Below are 24684 nucleotides of genomic sequence, written 5' to 3' on the forward strand. Positions count from 1 at the left end.
AGATTCAGAAATAAAGGACAACTGACTGAGAATAAATCACAGGAACATCATGAATGTGTAGCACATTATATTGGCAAACTGCAATGTTGATTCTTATGTAAGGAATGTCATAGTAATGATTTTATGAGATTGCTACTAGATCCAAGTCTAACTCACATGGCATTTATCAAGCTTCCAATCTTTCTTTAATTCTATAGAACAACTTGTGACTTAACTAACAATCTGTTAAACTTGTATTAAAACAGAGCGAAATCTGTTTTGTAGGTATAATGAGATTTAAAAAAATATATGTGTGTATGTGAGATAAAGGCTAAAGATATCAGCAATTTGTTGCTCTACTTAATTAACAATCCCTCTCTCAAGGAATTTACATTTTAACAGGGGAGAAAAGACATATAAATATATATGTGGAATAATTCTAAAATAAATAAAGTTAGTTGGGGGGGTGGAGGGGGAGGGGAGAGGAAACTTCCTGAAGAAGGTGTTGATTATTAGGATTCTATGGGACAGAGTTAAGGAGAGTGCATTCCAGGCATGGAGCACAGCCTACACAAGGGCATGGAAATGAGAGATGGGATGCTGGGTGTAAGGAACACAGAAAAGGCCAGTTTGGTCAGATCATAACGTACAGGAAAGGAGGGATGTATGTTGAGGCAGGAAAGACAAGTTGAAGCCATGTTGTGAAGGGCTTCAAAAGCAAAGCAGAAAAAAAAAAAAGCAGAGAAATTTGCCTTTAGTTCTAAGGGGCAGTCAGGAACCACTGGAGTTTATGAAATATGGTAGTGGCATAGTTAGATTTGTGGTCAAAGAGAATTACTTTGATAGTGATGTAGTGAATGGACTGGAATTTTCAGAGATTTAAAGCAGGGAGACCAATCTAGGTAAGAGATGAAGATGGTCTGAAAGAAGGTGGTGGATGCATAAATAAAGAGAAGATACCAGATGTGAGAGATATGGAAAGAGAAAAGAAAGATTTGGCAAGTGAACAGACAAGTAGAGTAAGGGGCAGAAAAAAGATAATACTACGGAGACTGAAAGGATGGTGGCACCTTCAAAAGAAATAGGGAAGCTTGGATTAAATGGTATGAGAGGAAAGAGAAGTGAGTTCTCTTTTGGACATATGAAGACAACTTTACATCTATGAAAGAATGACACTATTGTTAAGGAGAGGTGGTGTGGCACTGTGGAAACAGGGCTGATCTCAGCATCGGAAAACCCAGATTCAAAGCCTACCACTGGCATATACCGGTAGTCATGGGTCATGGGTAGGTCACTTAATCATTCAGTGCCTCCAGGCAATTCCCTAAGAAAAGGGTTCTTAACTTTTTTGATGCCATGGTTCCCCTTGGCAGTATGATGAAGCCTACAGACTTCTTCTCAAAATAATGCTTTTAAATGCAAAAAATAAAATACACAGGATTACAAAGGAAACTAATTACACTGAAATACAGTTATCAACATAGTTTAAAAAAAAAAGTTCACAGACTCCTGTGTTAGGAAGCCATGCTCTTGCACTAGGATCAAATGAGGTAAAATTTGTAAAGGGCTTAGCAAAGTACCTTGCACATAATAGGCACTTAAAGACTACATTATAGACCAGATGCTGATTTGCATCAGTAGAAGGAATTTCCATTGTGAAAGTTCCCAATACCAATGAAATCATAAGTCCAGATGAAAAATATAAAAACCCAGAACACCCCAAATCAATGTACTGGCCAAACAAATATTTTTTAGTCATTGTCTCTACATTGTCTCTCTCCATGAAAAATAACATATTTGTTCGAAGCAAGCTAGATTGTATTACCTTCCCCTTCTCTCTAGCAACATAAGAAATAACGTAACACTCCATAAACTATTTCCTCCCCTCATAGGTGGACTACTGGTAGGTAACCTCACATATGGCTAAGTAGAATTTCTATGAACTCATTATGTGACTGTACAATCAAGTAGGAATACTTAATTAAATGGTAGTTGAAAAAGACCTTTCAAAATCATGCCATAACTGCCAGGCAGAAAGTATCAGTTGAGGCATATATAATGGCGGAAGAAATCTAGAAAACCTTGCTCACTTGCCACAGAATGTATGTCTCCTCTGCATATGGTATTATGTAACTATTTCTGTATAATCTCAAGTGAAAATAGGATTAAAAAGTAGGTGATGGGAGATTTCTTGATTATCAAACAGGCTGAATGGTGAGCTGATTTCTTGGAAATAATACTTTTAATGGATTTCTGTAATTTGTTATAGCTACTATATGAGAAATAGAACAGAATAGGGCTTATAGATTCTTCTATAAAACCAAACCAATATAATGTTATAGTCGCTGGAAAATAACAAGGAGAGATATACTTTGCTCTTGATATGGTACAGTCGCTTGGCTATCTGGTCATGCTAACTTCTGCTGAAACCACAAAGGTAATTTACCTGAGTTCACCTTGGAGTTGTTTCCTATTACCTATAAATTAACCAGGTCCCCCAGCCATATATATATAGATATAGCCATATATATATAGATAGAAAAAGAGAAACATACAAAGCAGCTCATCACGGCTGTTCTACAAGAACAGTGACCCACAGCACGTCTCCTTAAATCTTAGCATATCCTACTTTCACATGATGAAACAAAATAAAATTCCTTCCTACCTGAATCATTTGCTATAGGAAATACAAGACAATGGTACCATGACGTTTATGAAGTACTTTCTCTTTTGATCATGTGATGATAGGTCACTCCCACCTAATCTTCAAGTCTTTCCCTTTCAGCTGAAGAGGCATCCAGGTATGCCAGAATGCTTGCCATTTGCAAACACCCTGGGTGCTGGGTGTACTGTGTGACTGTTTTAGAAATTTCTCATAGATCTAGAAAGGAAAATCACTTTGCACAAGAAAGCAGCAAAAAGGAGTAACACTCCAAGTTAGCTTAACAAGGTGGGCACAGGTTATTTCAAAAAGACAGAAAGAAATTGTGGTTTTCTACAAAGTGTGAAATACATTACATATACCTTTAAGATGTAGCTACCCACCACCTTTCAGGGAAAAGTCCTCCAAGACAGCCATTCAATAGTTAAGAAAGGGGAGGGGGGGGGGTGAAGAGAAGGCAACATTAAAAGGTACCCACCCATTACCTCTGGAATTTCCCTACCTGGGCAAAAAAAGGAGTGGTGGATTAAAGATGGGAGTGGCCAACAGAGGGTAACAGAGGAGTCACACAGTGGCTGTTCTCCAGAATGGCTACATGCAGTAGGTTTGGTGTGTAAAAGAGATAGGAGGAGTCTTTCTCCTGGTGGTGTCTACACTGAGAAGTGCTGCTTTTTCACTTTGTAAGGGCTGTTAGGGGTCCCTTGAACTTCTCTTTTTGAATTGCCCTATGTTTCAGAAACACTGGACCCAGAGGATGCAGGAGGTCCTGAATGTGTCAGGGATGAAACTTCCCTAGAGCTGACAGAATCTGTTATGCACCCCAAGCTGGTCTCCCTGTGTGTCCTTGGGAGGCAAGTCAGGCACCAGTCAGTCCGTGCCAGACTGGGATAATGCTTGTGCAACAGGGGTCCTCTGAAATAAGCAGACCCTCCTATCTTCATAGTCTAGCAGTTCCCAAGGGAAAAGAATAAGGCTTTTGCCATCTCTTTGTTCCTCCCCATGGGGAGTGGTCTCATCCTTTTCCCCCACCTTTGCTGAACCATTTCCCACTCTCATGCCACCCCCCTTCCCCCTATCCCTCCTCCCTTTGTCCTGATTTATAAAACTGTATGCTTCAGTACAATGGGGGAACCCTCTGGGTTCCACAGGCATGTTCATTCTTCTTGTAATAAACCTGGTTTTCACAGAAGCATCATGACGTTGTGAGTGCTTTTTGACAACTTGCATGGATAACCTTCACACCCACCACATGAGTAAATCCTAACAAAAATAGTAGGTAGAAGGTGGGCCCAAAGTCACAAAAGGGTTTCAATATATAATAATTCTTTTATTTTTTGTTTTTAATTTACAATACCATCATATAAAGTATATATATGCATGAATGAAATAAAGAAAAATAATTTTAAAGAAGTTATTGAAATATCAGACTTTTTGCCCACCCTACAGAAAGAGCTACATATACCATTTAAAACAAATGAAAAACAGTGGTTGCAGAATGCCTGAGATATCATAGGATGCTCTAAGATGTCAGAGACTAGGTCAACTTTTGTCCAATAATACCTTTGTATTCATTTAAGCCAGAGAATTAAGCATTAGGTAAAAGCTAGTATGTAAAGAATGATAGTTATTTTAAGTTAAAACAAATATTTTAGAGTGTCCAAAGAAACAATGATGTGTATAGGGAGGGGAGAAGGAAGAATGGTATAGCAGAAAAATCACTGACCCAAGAATAGGAGACCTATATTTTAATCCTAGTTATGTCAATAACTAGTTCTTTATCCAATATGTGGGAAAATCACTCAACTTCCCTTGGCTACCAATTCCTCATCTATAAAATGAGAAAGTTGTAACAGTACTTCTAGCTTTAAAATTCCATGAAATGTGTGAAAATGTATCATCACCCTAACTTCTATCCCTCTCTCTAATTCTGTGCAGATTTTGTAGGGGACATGGCCTGGCCCCCAAATGGCTATGAGATAAAAACGAAGTACACTGGGAAGAATCAAAGTTGTAGTTTACACAATACAGAGGTTTGTTACTATTTCAATAAACTAAATAAACAAACTACATAAAGTTTCAATAAGCTTTAATCTTTCCTAGACTAAGTTAAAAAACCATGAAAGAGAAACTAGATCAAGTAGCTGTTTAAAAACAGTACAAAACATAAAGAAGTCAAGAAGCTCTTTACCAAACGATTGGCACCTTGTCATGCAGGTGTGTTTGTTGGCACCCGAACAGTGGTTGTATATTAATGAAAGTACTAGCTGGTGGTGAGAATTTCTTAAAAATACAGTACATGATATATGAAAATATAGCATTTTTCTTGTTTATGAGTTTTACTGCGGTTTTCACTCCTTAGGCAGTACAGAACCTTGTCAATTAAGTAAAGTAAGGTCAATGATGTTTCTGAAAGGAAATTATAAAAATTATGTCTTGGAAATATAAAATAATGGGAGAATCTTAGCTCAAATTTTGACTTAAAAAAAAAAAGAAAAGGACGACTGATAAAGAGCATAGGACCTGATTCAAAGTTCCTTCAACATACCCTAAAAAATGAAAATAAAGTACACAGATCAATAATTAAAGGCCACTTTAAAGTGATTTGTATAAGACATAAATATAACTCAGTATTATTTTACCAAAAAAAAAAAAAGCCTTTAGTCCATATTATAAAATCATCAATACTCCGACAGAGAACCAACAGAAAGAAACCATAGTATAAAGAAATAGATGGCAATCAATGTTAGCCAAGATTCAGTGATAGGTTACCAAAGATTTCCAACCAACATTTCTATACCCAGAGAAACAAAGTTAAACATTTAAATGATCAAAAATCAACCATAAAAGTACTGCAACAGGACCAATAAAGTAAGATGCCTGATAGAAACAATTAATGAAGTAATCATGAGGATTTATTGTACATTTTTAAGATACAGTGGCACAAATGATCAATTTAATCACAAATAATAAAGAAAATAGAAAAGTTTTGTAATTTATATTTTTGTAATGTAATAAAACAAACAAAATATTCATTTGACTCCAACATTATAGGAAAGCTCAATATAAAGGACCTAATTGAAAAAAAAAGGACCTAATGTCAGAAATATTTTCTAATAATTGGAAAAATAAAAGAATAAATAATTATACTGCATATATGGCTACGTAGTCATACAAGTAGGAGAAAAATTAAAAAATGGAGTATCTTCTTCTTGAGAATATCTATTAAATGACTCTGGGCAAGTCACTTAACCCTCATTGCCAAGCAAAAAAAAAAAAAAGAAAGAAAAAAAAGAAAAAAGAAGAGAATATCTATTAAACTGATATTTTAAGTGGAAGTTAAATATAGGTCTTCTCTCTACATCAGTTTCACCAAATCTTTCACCAGCAGGCTAGGTTTATGTCCTCTGTGGTCTGCTGAGTTTCAGCTTCAATTATATACTTAATTAATATATGTAATATAATTCAACATACATATCTTTCAAGGAAAGTTTCACAAATCTTAAGGTTTTGCTTAGTATTACCTTTCATCCCTCAGATACCATTCTATCAAATCAGTATAATGTGACACCTCCTATCAATCTTCTTGAACTGAGTTAAATGAATTATTTATATAAAACCTTTTATTTGAACAAGCTGGTAATGAAGCAATTGTGAGGCTGGGGTAGTAGACATCTTTGGGAGAAAGATAAAGTCAAAGTCTTTTAGATGTCTACATGAATGATATTATTTACATTTTAGATGTATATGAAAATTAAGTCTAACAGGTTAAACAACTATAACGACCTAGGCTACATGTATATCATATATATATATATATATACACACACAAATATTTTATATATAATATATATATATATGCACAATGCATGTGTGTATTTATATGTGTGTTTGTGTAGTGCTCCCCTCCACCACCCCAACATAGTAAGAGTCAGAGCTTTGAGTCACTCAATATGTAATAGAGTTGATAAAAGAAAACACCAACACCCAACTCAAGACTGTTTTCTCTTCCTTGTCGTTTAAATACACTGCCTCAAATGCTACTTAAGGATTACTGTCTATATAAGTGATGCTTTTTTCCCCCTCACCTGTGTGATTAAAAAAAAGTTAACCTATACAATCTTTCCTATTATAAATAAGTCAATTCCTCACTTAACATGTAAATTCTATTTATGTAATGTCTATTTATGTTGAAAGACAGAAATAATCATGTATGAAAGTAAAAGGAAAACTTTATATTCATCATTTGCTATTCAAATGCCAGCTGAGGCTAAGAAAGTGATCTGATGTTCTTGACTGATAGATATAAACCTTATAATTAAACTCTGAATAAGGTTTTAAAATTAGTGGTTTAAACTCATGTTTGAAATTCTGAAATCTCTTAGAATTATAGGTTCAGTTTTTATGGAAAAAGACTAAACTATTCATCATACTGAAATATGCATATGGACCACCGTCAAATTCACTGGGTGTGAGATATTTTTAAAAATTCTACATCCTTTCAGAAAGGAAGGGTAAGGTGAAAAGTAAAGAACAAATATAAACAAAGAAATATGAATACAAGGAGATAAAAATCAAGCAATATTACAGGCAGAGAAGTTGTGATTACAATGACTCTAAGACAAGATTAACTTTCATTTCAATTCCATAGCATTTATTAAGCATCTAATAGGTACTAAATGTTATCCATAGATGATGGGAATAGATGCAAAAATATCAAACAGTCCATGCTCTTGAGGATCCTTAATCTGAGGTTATTATACTTGGCTACTTGTCAACTACAGAATCTAAAAGCAAAGAACAGAAAAAGAAAAACTACAAGGAAATGAATTTATCATGCACCTTATTGTTAAGATAAAGTTATATATAAATTTGAGTAGCTATTTTCAGTTTCAGCCTGAGATAAAATTGATCTATCAATTCTAAAGACACACATTTTCCCACAACACTGTTAAACACAGTACAATTGCATATTAATAGATATACTTATGTGAAAACAAAGTGCAAATGAACAAGGAGACAACTTATCACACTCATGTCTGTTTAAGTTAGTCTATGAATCAACTTATATTGATAAATTTGCAAAATAAGACCTGGAAAAATCATAGCTATGAAAAAATATTTAATAACATATCTAGTTTTGTTAGACTTGTCCAAAATAAATGTAAGGTTTATTTTTGTTGTTTTTTTAAAGACCAAGTGAAAATATGGATTAGATCAGGACTTCTTAACCTCTTTTGACTTGCAACCCCTTTTTGCCTAAGAAATTTTTATGCAACCCTGGGTATATAGGTATAAAATGAGTATACATAACCTTTTACTATTGTCAAATTCTTTGTGACACCTAAATTCAGTTATGAGAACCCATATGGGGTCCAGATCCACAGTTTGGATTAAATGAAAGAGTGGATGCTTCTATTTGGAAGGATATTTCCCACTAAGTAATGAAAATATTTTTGAAGTGATAGCAGAGTGGCTAAAGCCAATGAAAAGGAGAAAGTTTTATTTTTTGAGAGGACTAGAAATAAAGAAATGCTTTAATAACGATGATCATACTTTACCTTCAGGAGTAATTGCAGAAGGACAAACTTCTTTTAAGAGATCTCCTAGTGTATGCAATTGTCCATCTGGAGCAACTGGTCGAAATAACTTTTGAATGAAAGGTCGCTCAGTTGTTGCCTATTGAAAAAGAAAGCAAAAAAAAAAAAGGAAAATATGTAAGATTAAAAAAAAAACACCTTTAAGAATGAAGTCTCTGTTGATCAAATTAGAAATTTCAGGTTAATTTTATTGGAGAAAACATGGTAATATAATGGATAATAACATCATTGTCATATTACATTGAGATAACTTGCTAATGTCATATGTTTACCATTTCATTAAATTAGTTTTAAACATTATTGTAAATATGCTCTACAAACAAGATGTTTTCTTTTAAAAACCATTACATTGTTTAAAAATATTACACTTCTTCCTCAAGCCCACAAAGGAGGAATATAAACAAATATATACAAAGTCTGAAAAAGCAGGAAATGATTTAAATAATATCAAATACTTAAAATTACTTTTAGAAGAGTTCTTTTCATCATTTTACTATAGTTTACTTCCTTACAAAGAGATGTGAAAGAAAAACTTTTTAAAAATCTGCTTATGCACTCCTACCATCTTTTAACTCAATGCAACACTTACAAAACAAAACAACAGCAGCTTCTATAAAATCTCTAGCAAACCTTCATAGCTGAAGATTATATATCTGGTAGGCACATCATCAATATTCAGTGACTAACTACCCACACTCAGTTTTTGTGCCTAGTCTGTAGGGCTCAATGCTATAATGGCAATGGGGAATGACATGAAAGCATTTTAGGAAGCTCAATTTGGCACTGGTGGGCAGCAGAGTTTGGGGGAGGATAAGCCTAGTGAGGTTAGGTTAGGAGAAGGATTAAGAGACTTGTATCAAGGCAAATATGAGGGTGATTACTATGAGAAAAGGAAGAGGGAGGTAACAATAGAAACTACAATTTTACAAAACCCAAAGCATTCTATTTTGAGGCTAATGCAGTAAAGGAAATCTTTTTAAGTATGTCAAAGACTCAGGTAAAGGGAAATATGTATGTCATTTTCTCTTTTGTTGCAAGAAATATGAATTTACAGTTAAATATAATGACATGCTAAACAGGAAAAGAAAAATCTGGTTGAGTAAAAAAATGAAAACATTTTGCCCTCTTGAGAAGAACAGTTACCACAACTCTCTTGTACTTTGTGATTCCTCTTTGCCTATCAGTTCCAAACTCTGGTCAAGGTTTGTAAACAGCACCAAAAATCATTCTGCCATAGTGTTGTTAATGAAAAGAAGTTCTAATGATAATGATATTAATGTGCTACACCTGAACAATAATACAAAGGGGGGGGGACCTTCCTCAGTTCTGTTACCAGATTTTCTCATCTGTAAAATGAGAAGATTAGACTAGATGATCTACGAACTCTTTGTGGCCTTGGGAAAATCAACGCAACTTTTTGGGTCTCAATTTCCTCATTTGCAATGAAGAGAGGATTAAGCCAAATTATCATTAAGATTCTTTGTAGGACTATAATTATGCAATTCTGAATGAATATGAACACATATGCTCAATGATGCCATTTTAATTTTCACTAAAACTTTAAGTGCCTAATACCTTTATTAGTAATTTCTTGTTAAGTTCCAGTACAGACATTCTTCTTCTTCTTTTTTTTTTTTTTTGCGGGGCAATTGGGTTTAAGTGACTTGCCCAGGGTCACACAGCTAGTAAGTGTTAAGTGTCTGAGGCCAGATTTGAACTCAGGTCCTCCTGAATCCAGGGCCAGTGCTCTATCCACTGCACCACCTAGCTGCCCCGATCAGTACAGACATTCTTAACATTGGGTCCATAAACACATTTTTTATTACTTGGATAACTGTGTTTTAATATAATTACTTTCCCTTTGTAATCCTATGTACTTTATTTCATGCATTAAAATCTATCATTCTGAGAAGCAGTTTATAGGCTTTGCTAGATTGCCAAAAGGGGCCATGACACACAAAAAGGTTAAGAACCCCTGCTGTAGTTGTACTGGATTACTCACTCTTCTCTGCTCTTATCCTGTCTCCTTTGGACTTTGTACTATGACTGATGACTGGAATTCTTCTTCCTATCTTCCCTTTTCCTCTCTTTGGTTCATGTTAGGCTATTTATTTCTCTTTAAGACCTTATTTTTTATATATATGGGTCTTCTCTATAATTTATTTTCAACTTGGTTTAAAATATATAACTTAAAAAGTCAATACAGATTCTTATCATAAAAAGAAGCTAATAAACACAAAGTATATTGCTTCACTGTTTTTTAAAAAGGGAAATAACAACTACTCTATTTGCATATGGTCTGATTTCTTTTAGTATTCACCTGGTTTCTCCCAGTGCCATCTGATGACCCTGATGACCTTTGTTCATTTATCTGGACATTAAAGAAACTTGGTACTATGAAATTTAGAACTTTGTGTTTTACATTTATTATATCAGGGTAGAGTATATTATTTAGGGCAATGCCTACAACTATCTAGAGCAAATATGATTATGTTCATTAGTGGCAGTAAGCTACCAAAACCTTCTAGATACAAAGCTAGCTTTATAAATTAAAAACAAACAAACAAACCTTCCCAAATACCAAAAATTAAAAAAAAAACTTTCAATTGTCATGATTTTACTTACATATTGCTTCTTAGTATGTGCTTTATGAAGATTATATCAACTACTACATGAATCTTATAGTTCGATTACCCAGACATTTCCTAGATGATAAACCATACTTTGTGGGTTATATATGGTTAAGGTTTTTTTTTTCCATTTTAAAATGCTTGTTTTTAATCACAAATAGCATTGTTTCCAATCTTTACATCTAAAGAGTGAACTGCTACTCCAATTTCCTAAATATTCTTCTTGTATCCTCATTAGACATAAACTACTTTAAATTATCCTATATGTTCAGCCCACACCAAAACCACCTTATAATTACCATAATGTGGAGAGAAATTTGGTTGTAGAAAAATGTAAAATGTCTGTCTTTTATATTTGAGTCTTACTAATACCAAAATCATAAGTTATAAAACTTAAACTAACAAAGTATTTAGAAATAATTAAAATGTCTTAAAGTTACAAGCAATCATTCAACATTTCCTTAAAATGAGTTCAGACTTTGCCACAAATTTATAATTCCTCAGAACAAACATTTACATTGCTTTAGGTTATTCAAGGTGATCATCATTCTATAAAATAAATGATAGCTAAATTTTTTAAACCTCTTTAACTATATATCCATTTTTTAAAAAAGAAAAGGATATGTTTATGAAATCAATATTGTCTAAAAATAGTCATTCATTCAAAACTATGACTACTTAGTATGGCTGAACTTTTAGTCACAAAAAGTAAAGAAAAAAAGAACTAGGTTAGAAAAATTTTTATTTGTTTTTCTTTCTGGAAAAACTTACTCTTTGTCCTTCTAAAGGCATAGACAAACCAAAAACATAAATTCAAAAGAAAAGAATAACTCTGCCTCTACAAGAAAAGTCTTGTCAAAGCACACAAAGTCAAGAATCAATGTCCAGAATTACTAAGAAAATTGAAAAATATTATAAATGAAATGAGCACTCTAGCAGAAAGGCTTACAAGAAGGATAAACAACTTAATATATAAGTAATACACTCTGAAAATTAAAATAGATCAAATTTTTGATTCAGTAAGACAAAAATATTAAAATAAAGTCAAAAGTCTGTAGAAAATAGGAGAAAACAGAAGTTATCTCACATAAAAAAATAATTGACTTGGGAAACAAGGAAAGGAGAAAAAAAAGATCTAAGAATTACTGCTCTACCTGAACCCAATAACAACAACAGAAGAGAGGAAGACAAAAACAGAGACAGGGATAGAGAAACAAACAAACAAACAAAATACTTGAAGCAAACAGAAATAAAAAACTTCAAGTTCAGAGAAATCACAGTCAGGATTACACAAGATTTAGTAGCAACATCAAAAGGGAAATGATACTGAAATCCAAGACTCCAACAGGCAAGAGATATAGGCTTGTAAAAAAGGATAACTTAGCCAGTCAGAATAAGTATAATCCTACGAGGAGGAAAACAGACCTTTAATGAAATAAAGGAACTCTGGAGAATTCTTGCTAAAAAGACCAGAGCTGAGCAGCAACTGCAAAATGCAAACACAACAGTTAGAAGAAAAATAAGGTAAATGCTTTGGAACAATTGGAAGGGACACTGTCCTATGCTCTTGAATCTCTGGCCCTCTTGTCTTATTAGCTCTGTCTGCTCTTGCCAAGCCTTAGCTTTATATAAACCTATTGCCCCTTCCACTCCTAGTCACAAACCACTGAATGAAGCTGAAGGGAATCTCACAAAGTATACTGGCTACATTAGAAATCAAGTTATCTAGCCTCAAATGGGTCCCCACTGCAGCAAGGCAGTCCTTTTATTCTTCCCTGATTCCCCATCTCATCCCCTCAAAGCAGCCTTTCCTTCCTTCTCAGGTCCACACTTCCTCTGCCCATCTTGCACGTGGGCTGAGGATCTTTCCTCTTACTTTACTGAAGAAAAAAAACAAACCAAAAAACAACAAAAACCAAGGCCATTCATTCAACATGAGTTCTCTCTTCTCCCATTTTCTTCATCTCAATCCTTTAACATCATTCCCCAATTTCTGACAAAGAGGTATCTTTTGCTCCTTCTAAGAACAATCTCTCTACATGGGTACTCGACCCATCTTCCCCTCTCTTCTCTAGATCATATCCTCAATCATTCCCTTTCTCTTTCAAATCTTCATCATCTATCTATTGACTCTTTCCCTGTTGCCTTGAAACATACACAAGTCTTCCCTAGTTTTTATAAAACCTTCACTAGAGCCTACCAGTCCTCTATCTTACCTCCCTTTCTTAGCCAAACTACTGGAAAAAAACCCAACCCCCAAATGTTTATATATTCACTCCCTCCATATTTCCTTTACTAGTTTCTGACTTTATCATTCAACCAACACCGATCTCTCCAAAGTTAACTGTCAAAACTGAAGGCCCTTTCTTAGTTCTCATCTTCAACCAATCTGCGGCATATGTCACTGTTGACCACTCTTTCCTCCTAGACATTTTTTCCTCTCTTGATTTTTGTTATATAAACTGTCTCTCTTGGATCACCTCCTACCTGTTTGCTCTGTTTCTTCTGCTGGCTCATTATTCACTTTTTGTGGGTATTCCCTAAGAGTCTTCTCTCCTCCCTCTACACTCCTTTTCTAAGTAATTTCATTACCTCTCAGAGGTTTAACTAACACCTCTTTGCAGACAATTCCCAGATCTACATATCCAGCCCTAATATCTCCATTAGGCTTCAGTTCAATTCAGCAAACATTTATTAAACACCTACTGTGTAACAAACGCACTGGATAAAAATAAGAAAAAGATTAGAGTCTTTTCTCTCAAGGAGCTTACAATTAAATGGAGAAAGATAAGATATAAAAGTTGAAAGGGAGAATGGAGGGAAGATGCCACTGGAGGGTAGTGCCCTGTGTAGAGGCATTATATTTTGTAGAGATGAAGCTCAGAAGAGCTGATGGGACAATGGTGAAACACCTGGAAAGTTCTCTATGATAAGTTGCTTACTGAACATTTAAAACTAGATGTCCTGGAGACATCTTAAACTCAACATGTCAAAAACTAAACTCACTTAACTTTTCCTTTTAAATTTCTTCTCCTCTCTTCCAAATATATCTGTTCCTATAAAAGGTACCACCATCCTTCTAGTGTTCAGAATCTGGGTATTATCCTTTACTGCTCATTCTCCTTTACCCCAGATATCAAATGCCAAATCTTGCCATTTCTACCTTTACAACATCTTTTGCATCTGACCCCTTCTGTCCACTCATATAACTATCACATTTGAACTTATAAAGATGAGTTTTCCTGACTTCAGGCCTGGTACTCTACCCATCACCTAGCTGTGCAACCCTGGGCAAATCACTTAATCCTGTTTGCCTCCATTTCTGTAAAGTGAGCTGCCTCATGTCTCTCCCAATTCAAGTCTACCCCATACACTATTGCCAAAGCAATTTTCCTTAAGCACAGATACAACTACGTGATTCCTGTACTCAGCAAAGTTCAATGGCTCCCTATTGCTCTAAGATAAAATATAAAATCATCTGTTTAGCTTTTAAAGCTCTACATAACTTGTTCTCAAACTATCTTTCTAGCTTCACTGAATATTACTTTCCTTCTTACACTTGGCAATTCAGCCAAACTGGCTTTCTGTGTTTCTCAAGCACAACACTTCATATCCTATCTCTAGGCCCTGGCATTCGTTATCCCATGTTCCTGGAGTTTACTTTTTCCTTATCTTTGCTTCAGTTGAGGGGGCAGCTAAGTGACAATGGATAAAGCACTGGCCCTGGATCCAGGAGGACCTGAGTTCAAATCCAGCCTCAGAAATCTGACACTTACTAGCTGTGTGACCCTGGGCAAGTCACTTAACCCTCACTGCCCTGAAAAAACAAACAAATAAATAATAAGAATATACAGTTGAGACACCATCTTCTGGTGCATATGTATTTGTAATTATTAAATTTATATTGTGCTATATATATTTTTATAAATATAAACTCAACCAGCAGAATGTTGTGCACAGTAACAGCAATATTGTTAGATGAACTGTGACCCTGGCTGTGTAACCCTGGGCAAGTCACTTAACCCTCATTGCCCCACCAAAAAAGCCAAACAAACAAATAAATGAAGCAGAGGGCCTAGGAGAGAAACAGAAAAAGAGAAAGGGAAAAAGAAAAAACAGGAATGAAGGGGTGAGAGAAACAAGTGTCACTTGAAACTCATTTTCAAAGGAGTCTCTCTCTCTCTCTCTCTCACATATACATTTCAAGCAACAAAGAAAGAGTAGAGACTTAGAAGAAGAGAGAGGGATAAAATAAAAGGGAGGAAGTATGGACTCTGAGAGATTGCTGTTCAGTTGTTTCAGTCATGTCTGACTCTGACCTCATTTGGGGTTTTCTTGGCAAAGACACCGGAGTGGTTTGCTGTTTCCTTTTCCAGCTCATTTTATGGTGAGGAAACTGAAGTAAGCAGGGTTTAATGACTTTCGCAGGGTCACACAACTAGTGTCTGAGCCTTTATCTGAACTCAGATTCTCCTGACTCCAGGCCCAGTGCTCTATCCATGGAACCACTTAGCTGCTACCAGGTAAAGATAAAACAAATTCTAATCTTGTATAACCAAGTATACCTAAGTATACAAATATAAGGATAACAAATTCTAATCTTGGATGCTAGATGGTAAAGAGAGGATAAGAAGAAGAGAAAAAGGATGTATATGTAACTGCATATGGGTGAGAGTAAGAGAAGGGCACAAAAGGAGAAATTTTTCATCAAGCATATATCAGTAGTACTGAGCATACTTCTCTCACTACCTTTTTCTTTGTAAAGATGTATCAGAAAACAATGAGAGAAAAAAGAATAAGATAATACAATGGAGGATAATGCACAATGATCATAACTGCAAATGTGAGTGAGATGAACCCACCCATAAAAGGTAAAAGGATAGCAGAATGAATTAGAAAGCAGAATCCAACAATATGTTGTTTACTAAAAGTATACTGGAAACATAAATCTTTTGTTGCTGGTCAGCTGTTTCATCACTGTCTGACCCTTCAGGATCCCATTTAGGGTCTTCTTGGCAGAGATATTGGAGTGGTTTGCCATTTCCTTCTCCGGCTGATTTTACAGGTGAGGAAACTGAAGTAAACAGGGTGAAGTGACTTGCCCAGAGTCATACAGCTAAGACATGTCTTAGCCAGACCCTGTGCTATGTGTTGGGGATAGAAAAAGAGGCAAAAGGCAGTCCTTGCCCTCAAAAATCTCACACTCTAAAAAGGGAGATAACATGCAAATAACTATGTACAAATAAACTAGATATAGGAGATATTGGAAGTAATCACCAGAGAGAAGAAACTAGAATTAAAGGGATTGGGAAAGACTTCCTATAGAAGGTGGAATTTTAGAAGGTGAGATCAGAAGAAAGCCAAGGGGCAAAGACGAAGAGGGAGAACATTCCAGGCATGAGGGAGGGTAAGTGAAAATGCCTAGAGCTGAGAGAAGTCTTGTGTAATTAATGGCAAAGGAAGCAATGTTACTGGATTGAAAAGTATGTGTGGGCATTATCAACAACACTGTGTGTTAATCAACTGTGATAGACTTGACTCTTCCCAGTAATACAATGGTCCAAGATAATTCCCAAGGACTCATGATGGAAAATGTTCTCCACATCCAGAAAAAAGAACTGTGGAATCTGGATGCAGATTGAACCATACTGTTTCTACCTTTTTTTTTCCCTTTCTTTTTTGAGGTTTTCCCCTTTTGTTCTGATTCTTCTTTCACAAAATGACTAATGCAGAAATATGTTTAATGTGATTGTACATATATAACCTATATCAGATTGCTTGCTGTCTTGGGGAGGGGGGAGGAAGGGAGAAAAATTTGGAACTAGAAATCTTATAAAAACAAACTCTACATGTAACTAGAAAATAATAAAATACTTTTATGATTAAAAAAAAAGAAAAGTATGTGTGGGGCTGTAAGGTTTAAGAAGACAGGAGTGGGGCAGGTAGGTGGCTCAGTGGATAAAGCACTGGCCTTGGATTCAGGAGGACCTGAGTTCAAATTCAGCCTCAGACACTTGACACTAGCTGTGTGACCTTGGGCAAGTCACTTAACCCCAATTGCCTCACCAAAAACAACAAAAAAACCAACCCATTAAAAATAAAAATAAAAAGACAGGAGGGGGTGAAGCAACAGGACATGAAGGCCAAACAGAGGATTTTATATTTAATCCTGGAGATGATACAGAACTCTGGGAGTTTTCCTGAGTAAGACAGGGTTACATGGTCAGATTCATGATTTAGGAAAATCACATTGGCAGGTAAATGGAGGATGGATTGGAATGGGGAGAGAACATGGCAGGCAGACCAACCAGCAGGCTATTTCAATAGTCCAAATAGGAGGGGATTAGGGAGTCTGTACCTAGGTGGTGGCACCGTCAGAGGAGTGCAAGGGTGCAAAGGTGAAATCCATATGGATGTAGGGGAAGGCAGGAAGTGGGAGACAGTGGAATTGAGGATGACCTAGATTGAGAGCCTAGGAGATTAGGAGGATTGTGGTGCCTTTGACAGTAATAGGGAAGTTTAAAAAGGGATAGGATTGAAGAGGAAAGATAATGTGTGTAATGATTGGAATGATGCCACCTGCTGGAGACTCAGCCATGAGGTGCAGGTCTCTGAGGGCAGACCATGTTTTTTCTTTGGCGTCAGGAAGTGATGATTGCTTGTGGGAGGAGGAAGGGGAAGGCTGGCGCTCTGACTTGCTCTCTTTTCTGGTGGAGAGCTGAGCTAGGAATGCTCTCTCCCTTGAATAGATAGGAACCTAAGCCTAACTCTTGCTAAAGCTTATAATTTATTGGCGACCATTCATTAGATATTTTAGACAGAATAGCTAGAATTTTAGCCTTAACATGAGTTTGGTTTTGGACATACTGAGTTTAAGGTAACCACAGGACATTCAGTTCAAGATATCTAATAGGCAGTGAGACTGGAGGTCAGCAGAAAGGTTAGGACTAGAAAAGTAGATTTGAGAATCATCATCATAGAAATGATAGTTGAATCCAAATGAAATAGTATGGAGGCACAGGAGGAGCCAGAACAGAGCCCTAGGAGACTCCTTATAAGGTTGAGCAAAGAAGACTATGGGTGCTCTGTTGTCCACTACATTGATCAGTGTTCTTAAGTCTTTCCTAGTTGTTTTTCTTTCTAATACTGTTCTCATTATAAAAACTGTTCTCCAAGTTTGGATCACTACACACTCTATCAGTTCCCACAAATCTTACCACGTTTCCCTGAAATTGTCACTTTTATAATTTCTTACAGTGAAGTAATATTCTATGACGTTCATATACCATAATCTGTTCAATCATTCTCCAACTAACGGACTTTCTTTTAGGGCATTACCATCTTTCAAAGTCACTCAAGATTGTAATCTTTGTACTGTCCTTGACTTTTTACTTTTCCTTACCCCACATATTCCAATAAGTTCTCAAATCTCACTGTTGCTCCTTCCTAACATCTTTCATAACCATCTCCTCCTCTCCCATCACACACTACCACTTTAATTCAGGCACTTTCCAGCTATTGTTTGGACTATTGCAATTGCTCTGGTATCCCTGCTTCTAGGCTCTCCCCTTCTCCAATCCATTTTCTACCCATCAGCCAAAGGGATTTTCCTCAACTGCAGGTGTGACATTGTCACCTCTTACTCAAATAAACTTCAGTGGCTCCCTATTTCTCTAGGCTCAAATATGAACTCCTGTTTGGTTTTTAAAGTCCTTAAGCCAACTTGGCCCCAACCAGTCTTGACCAGCCCCTTTTCTACATAACTGCATATATTTTATGGTTCAACCAAACTGGCTTTCTCTATGTTCCTGACACACTATACTCCATCTCCTATCTCAGTGCCTTTACTATGACTGTCCCCCATGCCTGGAGTAGTATATCCCCTCCTCACTACAATCTCTTCAAATCACTTATTTCCTTCAAAACTGAGTTTAAGGACTACCTTCTTCTACATGAGGCCCATTATGAGGGCTCCAGCTACTAGCATCTTCTACCTCCAAATCACCTTTCTTTGAATCTTCAGTATCTAATACAGTGCCAGTTCATAGTAGATTAATCAATGTTAATAATGATGATGGCATTTTTATGGCACCTACTATATAGCAGGAAATATGCTAAACACTTTATTTTATTATTATTATTATTATTTTTGGTGAGACAATTGGGGTTAAGTGACTTGCCCAGGGTCACACAGTTAGTAAGTGTTAAGTGTCTGAGGCTGGATTTGAACTCAGGTCCTCCTGAATCCAGGGCTGGTGCTCTATCCACTGCGACACCTAGCTGCCCCTGCTAAGCACTTTATAAATATACTTGGTACTCCCTCCAACTCTCATCCTACCCCTTGCCCTGGTCCTTCCATAATTCCTCCAAAGTAAATCTCTTGACATTAGGAGGTCACTGTCTGACCACTCAATCTTCTTTGCTAGTTCATCATATCACTGGCCCTAAATGAAGGCACCTTCTTAAGACTCTATTCTGAGCCTTCTTCTGTTTCTACACTCTCATTTGATGACCTCATCCTCTCATATATTTACTTAGCATTTCTATGAACATGACTCCCTGATCTGTAGAACCAGCCCCCAGTCTCTCTCCTAAGCTCCAGTCCAGTATCACCAACTGTCTACTGGACATTTCAAACTGGATATACTACAGGCATCAACATATCCAAAACAGAAGTTATCTTCCCTTACCACCTTGTCATTTACCCCACTTTTCAAATTTTCCTAGTTTTCTTAAGGACACCACCATTGTTCTGTTTCCCCAGGTTTGCAACCTTGGCATTAGCCTCAACTCTTCATTCCCCCTCTCTCCACATATCAAATCAGTTCCAATTCTACTTCCATTTCTCATACTCATCCCCCTTCTCACTATTCACATAGCTACCATGTTAGCTCAGTTCTTTATCACCTCTTGTCTGGCTTACTGACAAAAGGAGTCCTAATTGGTCTGGTTTTTCCCTTCTGCAATACATTTAGTTGCCAAAAGGCTTTTCCTTAAGCAGAGATCTGACCATATCACTCCTCTAAGAAGCTCCCCATAACTTCTAGGATTAAACTCTTCTGCTTGTTTTTTAAACCTCTTCTTAACATGGACCCAACCTACCTTTCTATCTTCATTGTACATATTTTCCCTTTCTACTCTCTAACTACAGTCTAGCCAAACCAGCCTTTTTGGTGTTCCCACACAAGTGACCCTCCATGTCTATCTATCTTTGTACTGGCTGTGTCTTGTTCTTGGAATGTATTTCTGTTCTCACCTCCACTTCACTGAATCCCTTTACTTCCTTCCAGACTCACTAGAAACATCATCTTCTTCTACATGAGAGGTTCTTAATCTGGGGTAAATGAATTTATTAAGGCTATTTTAGTATTTTGGTAACTATTTCAGCATAACTGGTTTCCACTGGAATCTTATGTATTTTGTTGTGTATTTAAAGACATTCTTCTGAGAAGAGATACATGGACAGCGGACTGCCAATGGAAGGAACAAAAATGGTTAAGAACCTCTGGTCTAAGGGCATTTTCTCATCCCCTACTACTACTAGTGTGAAGCAAACTTGTAGAGTTGTTAAAGTGTAAATCCTGTAGTCAGAGAAACTTGAGTTCTTTCTTTTTTGGGGGGAGGGAGGAGGGTAAGGCAATGAGGGTTAAGTGATATACCCAGGGTCACACAGCTAGTGTCAAGTGTCTGAGGCTGGATTTGAACTCAGGTCCTCCTGAATCCAGGGCCAGTGCTTTATCCACTACGCCACCTAGCTGCCCCTGAAACTTGAATTCTAATCATTCTTCTGACATGGGATACAAGTACAAGCAAAAAGAAAGACAGTCCCTCCCTTCAAGGAGCTTACAATCTAAATGGGGAAGACAACATACAAAAGAAGCTGAAAAATTGGGGACAGAAGGAGGGAAGGCACACATAAAAGGGTATGATGGTGAGATCCACGGAGTCAGAAATGAAGCTGGGAAGAATGACAGTTACTTGGCCTGGGCCTCTCCTCAAAATGGAGGTCTACCAGGAAGGACTTAACAACGGGAGAAGGGGGCTAGCATGAAGGAAGAATCTTCAAAGGAAGATGAATAGTGTAGCATGAGATGCAGCTGAGGCAAGGTGCCAAAATATGTAAAGTCAAAAGCAGAGCCAAGAGGGGACATGACCTCTTTGAGCCCTATAAAATAACAGGGTTGGCTTGAATGGTTTATAAGGTCCTTCCTAGCTCTAAGACTATGAGCCTATGAGCCTAATGCTCTCCCTCAAAGACTTGGTATTCTGTCTGTGCATCCATACTTACATAGGTACATGTTAATTCATCCCATAGAACATAAGCTCCCAGAGAGAAGGTCTGTTTCTTTTTTGCCTTTACACCCCGGTTACCTGGCACATAGCAAGGCCTTAAAAATGCCTGCTGACTGATTAAATTGACAAAAAGAATCCTCTCTTGACAACCATGTCACTCCTCTGTGCTTAAGGTTTAGTAATTCTCTGCTGCCACTTGGATTCAATACAAACTTGTCAGTTTGGCATTTCAAATCTCCTCACTGTCTTGTTCTAACCAACCTTTCCAGGTTGCTGTCACAGTACACCCCACCCCCCTCCCCGCCACAACATTCTAACCCAACTGGCCAACTTTGGTATTGCGTGGCTTCTGTTTTTGTGCTTTTGCATAGGCTCTATTCCCTATGCCTGCCATGCACTCACCAAAGATTTCTAACACTGAAGATTAGATTCCTTCAAGAATCTCAGAACAGATGCCACCTTTGTTGGGAGGTATTTTCTGATGTCTCCTCTAGTTGTGTTGATTTATCTGTGTAAATGCTGCAAACCTTCCCCCAAAGTGTAAGCTCCTTGAGTGCAGAAATGTAGTAGATGATTAAGAAATGTTTGCTGAATTAATTGAACTAAACTGTTTTTTCTTATGTGAAGTTAGTTTACTTTGGATATCATTTAGCTCTGTTCAATGCTTGAGGCTTATAATCAGCACAATGGTATCCATAAAACAAAAGCAGCTGAAGTATTTCACCATGAATAGAGAAACTCTCTTCCACCATGAAAGTTCTCCATAGATGAACAATAAGTCAATGGTCTATCCCAAGACGAACTAATGCTGCATTTACCTAATGTTATTCCAAGGTATTCTACACAAGTGAATTTTCCATAGTCCTTTTAGGAAACTTCTTTTATTTAACCATTAAAAAAATGGAAACCTCTTCAAATATATTAATCACTACCCTGCCTTCTTTTTTTTTTTTGTATGAGGTATTTTATTTTTTTCCGTTACATGTAAAGATAGTTCTCAACTTTTGTTTATACATGCTTTACAATTTCAGATTTTTCTCCCTCCCTCCCCTCCCTCCCCCCTCCCCTAGACAGCAGGTAATCTGATATAGGTTATATCTATATATCTCTATACATATACATATAGATATATATATACACACACATATATATACACATAATAACATTAATCCTATTTCTGCATTAATCCTGTTACAAGAGAAAAAATCAGAGCAGTGATGCAAAACCTCAAAATAGAAAAAAAAAACAACAGCACCCAAAACAAAAGAAATAATATGGTTCAATCAGCATCTATACTCCACAGTTCTTTCTTTCTTTTTTTTTCTTGGATTTGGAGATCCTCTTCTATCATGAGTTCCCTGGAACTCTTCTGTACCATTGCATTGGTGAGAAGAATATAGTCCATCACAGTAGGTCAACGCTCAATGTTGATGATACTGTGTACAATGTTCTTCTGGTTCTGCTCATCTCACTCATCATCAGCTCACGTAAGACCCTCCAGGTTTCTCTGAACTCTTCCTGCTCATCATTTCTTACAGCACAATAGTATTCCATTGTATTCATATACCACAACTTGTCCAGCCATTCCCCAATTGATGGGCACCCCCTCAACTTCCAATTCCTTGCTACCACGTAAAGAGCAGCTATAAATATTTTTGTACATGTGGGTCCCTTTCCCCCTTCCATGATTTCTTTGGGCAAAAGACCTAAAAGTGGTATTGCTGGGTCAAAGGGTATGCACAGCTTTATTGCCCTTTGGGCATAATTCCAAATTGCTCTCCAGAATGGTTGGATCAGCTCACAGCTCCACCCACAATGCATTAGTGTTCCAATTTTCCCACAGCCTCTCCAACATTTATTATCTTCCTTTTTTGTCATTTTAGCACTACCCTGCCTTCTTAAAGACTTCAAATACTCCCCAGTTGAGAAATGGTCAGAGGAAATGAACAGGCAGTTTTCAGATGAAGAAATTAAAGCTATCTATAGCCATATGAAAAAATGTTCTCAATCACTACTGATTAGAGAAATGCAAATTAAAACTATTCTGAGGTACCATCTCACACCTATCCAACTGGCTAATACGATAAAAAAAAAAAAAAAGGAAAATAATGAATGTTGGAGGAGATGTGGGAAAATTGGAACACTAATGCACTGTTGGTAGAGTTGTGAATTGATCCAACCATTCTGGAGAACAATTTGGAACCATGCCCAAAAGGCTATAAAACTGTGCATACCCTTTGACCCAGTAATACCACTACTGGGTCTATATTCCAAAGAGATCATAAAAAAGGGAAAAGGACCCATATGTACAAAAATGTTTATAGTGTGCCTTTTTGTGGTTGCAAAGAATTAGAAATTGAGGGGATGCCCATCAACTGGGGAAAGGCTAACCAAGTTGTGGCATGTGATTGTAATGGAATACTATTTTGCTGTAAAAAATGAAAAGCAGGCAGATTTCAGAAAAACCTGGACTTACATGAATTGATGCTGAGTGAAATGAGCAGAACCAAGAGAACATTGTACACAGTATCAACAATAGTGTGTGATGATCAACTGTGATAGACTTAACTCTTCTCAACAATACAATGATCCAACACAATGACAAAAGATTCAGGGTGGAAAATGCTCTTCTTATCCAGAAAAAGAAGTATGAAACTGAAGCATACTATTTTTTGTTGCTTTTTAGTTGTTGCTTCTTCTTTCTTGTGTTTTTTTTCTTTTGTTCTGATTCTTCTCTTACAACATGACTAATGTGGAAATATATATTTAACATGACTGTAATATATAAGCTATGCTTCCTGGATGGGAAAAAAAGTTGGAATTCAAAATCTTACAAAAGTAAGTGTTGAAAATAATCTTTACTGGGGCAGCTAGGTGGCACAGTAGATAGAGCACCGGCCCTGGATTCAGGAGGACCTTAGTTCAAATCCAGCCTCAGACACTTAACACTTACTAGCTGTGTGACCCTGGGCAAGTCACTTAACCTCAATTGCCTCACCAAAATCAAAAAAAAAAGGAAAAAGAAAAGAAAAGAAAAGAATTTTTACCTGTAATTGGGGAAAAAAAAATAAAGAGGTCTGGTAAAAGAAAAAAAACGACTTCAAATATAATGCTCTTTTCTTTGTAACGATGCTGAACATTTTGGCACTCATGCCTACCTTACCTACATATTGCATTAGAATTCTTTGTTAGCCCTTTTTTTCCTTTTTAATATATGCTTTTCTTGTTTCCCCAATTAGATCACAAGCTTTCAGGGGAAAAAACTCTATCTTTTATTTCTGTATTCTCCATAGCACTTAGCACAATGCTGTGCATGTAGTAGGTAAGTTTGATTAATTGATGTCTTTAGTAGAAGCATTGTATAACAGTTTTCTATTCTGCAATACGTTTTTGCTTATAATCACAATTCTCCAAGCACACATTCTCTACATAGAATTTTCAGTTATAGGCTTTCACCATAATCAGTATTGCCATTGAGTACAAACTAATGTTAATATTAACCTAATATAAAATAATAAGAATT

At 36.5% G+C, this 24684-nt stretch overlaps 1 protein-coding gene across 3 annotated transcripts in view; it reads right to left on the bottom strand.

Annotated features, from left to right (window-relative positions):
* Positions 1 to 24684, bottom strand: part of ATG5 (autophagy related 5) — a 140064-nt gene that overhangs the window by 13737 nt on the left and 101643 nt on the right. For 2 of the 3 annotated variants that reach the window (XM_043963010.1, XM_043963012.1), the window contains one exon: positions 8200 to 8317. In XM_043963010.1, coding sequence (XP_043818945.1) covers positions 8200 to 8317 — 118 coding nt within the window. Of the gene's footprint in view, positions 1 to 7024; positions 7426 to 8199; positions 8318 to 24684 lie in introns of those variants that run through there. The other variant, XM_043963011.1, reaches the window with a different exon arrangement.

Source organism: Dromiciops gliroides, chromosome 4 (genome assembly GCF_019393635.1).
Source record: "Dromiciops gliroides isolate mDroGli1 chromosome 4, mDroGli1.pri, whole genome shotgun sequence".
Taxonomy (NCBI): Eukaryota; Metazoa; Chordata; class Mammalia; order Microbiotheria; family Microbiotheriidae; genus Dromiciops; species Dromiciops gliroides.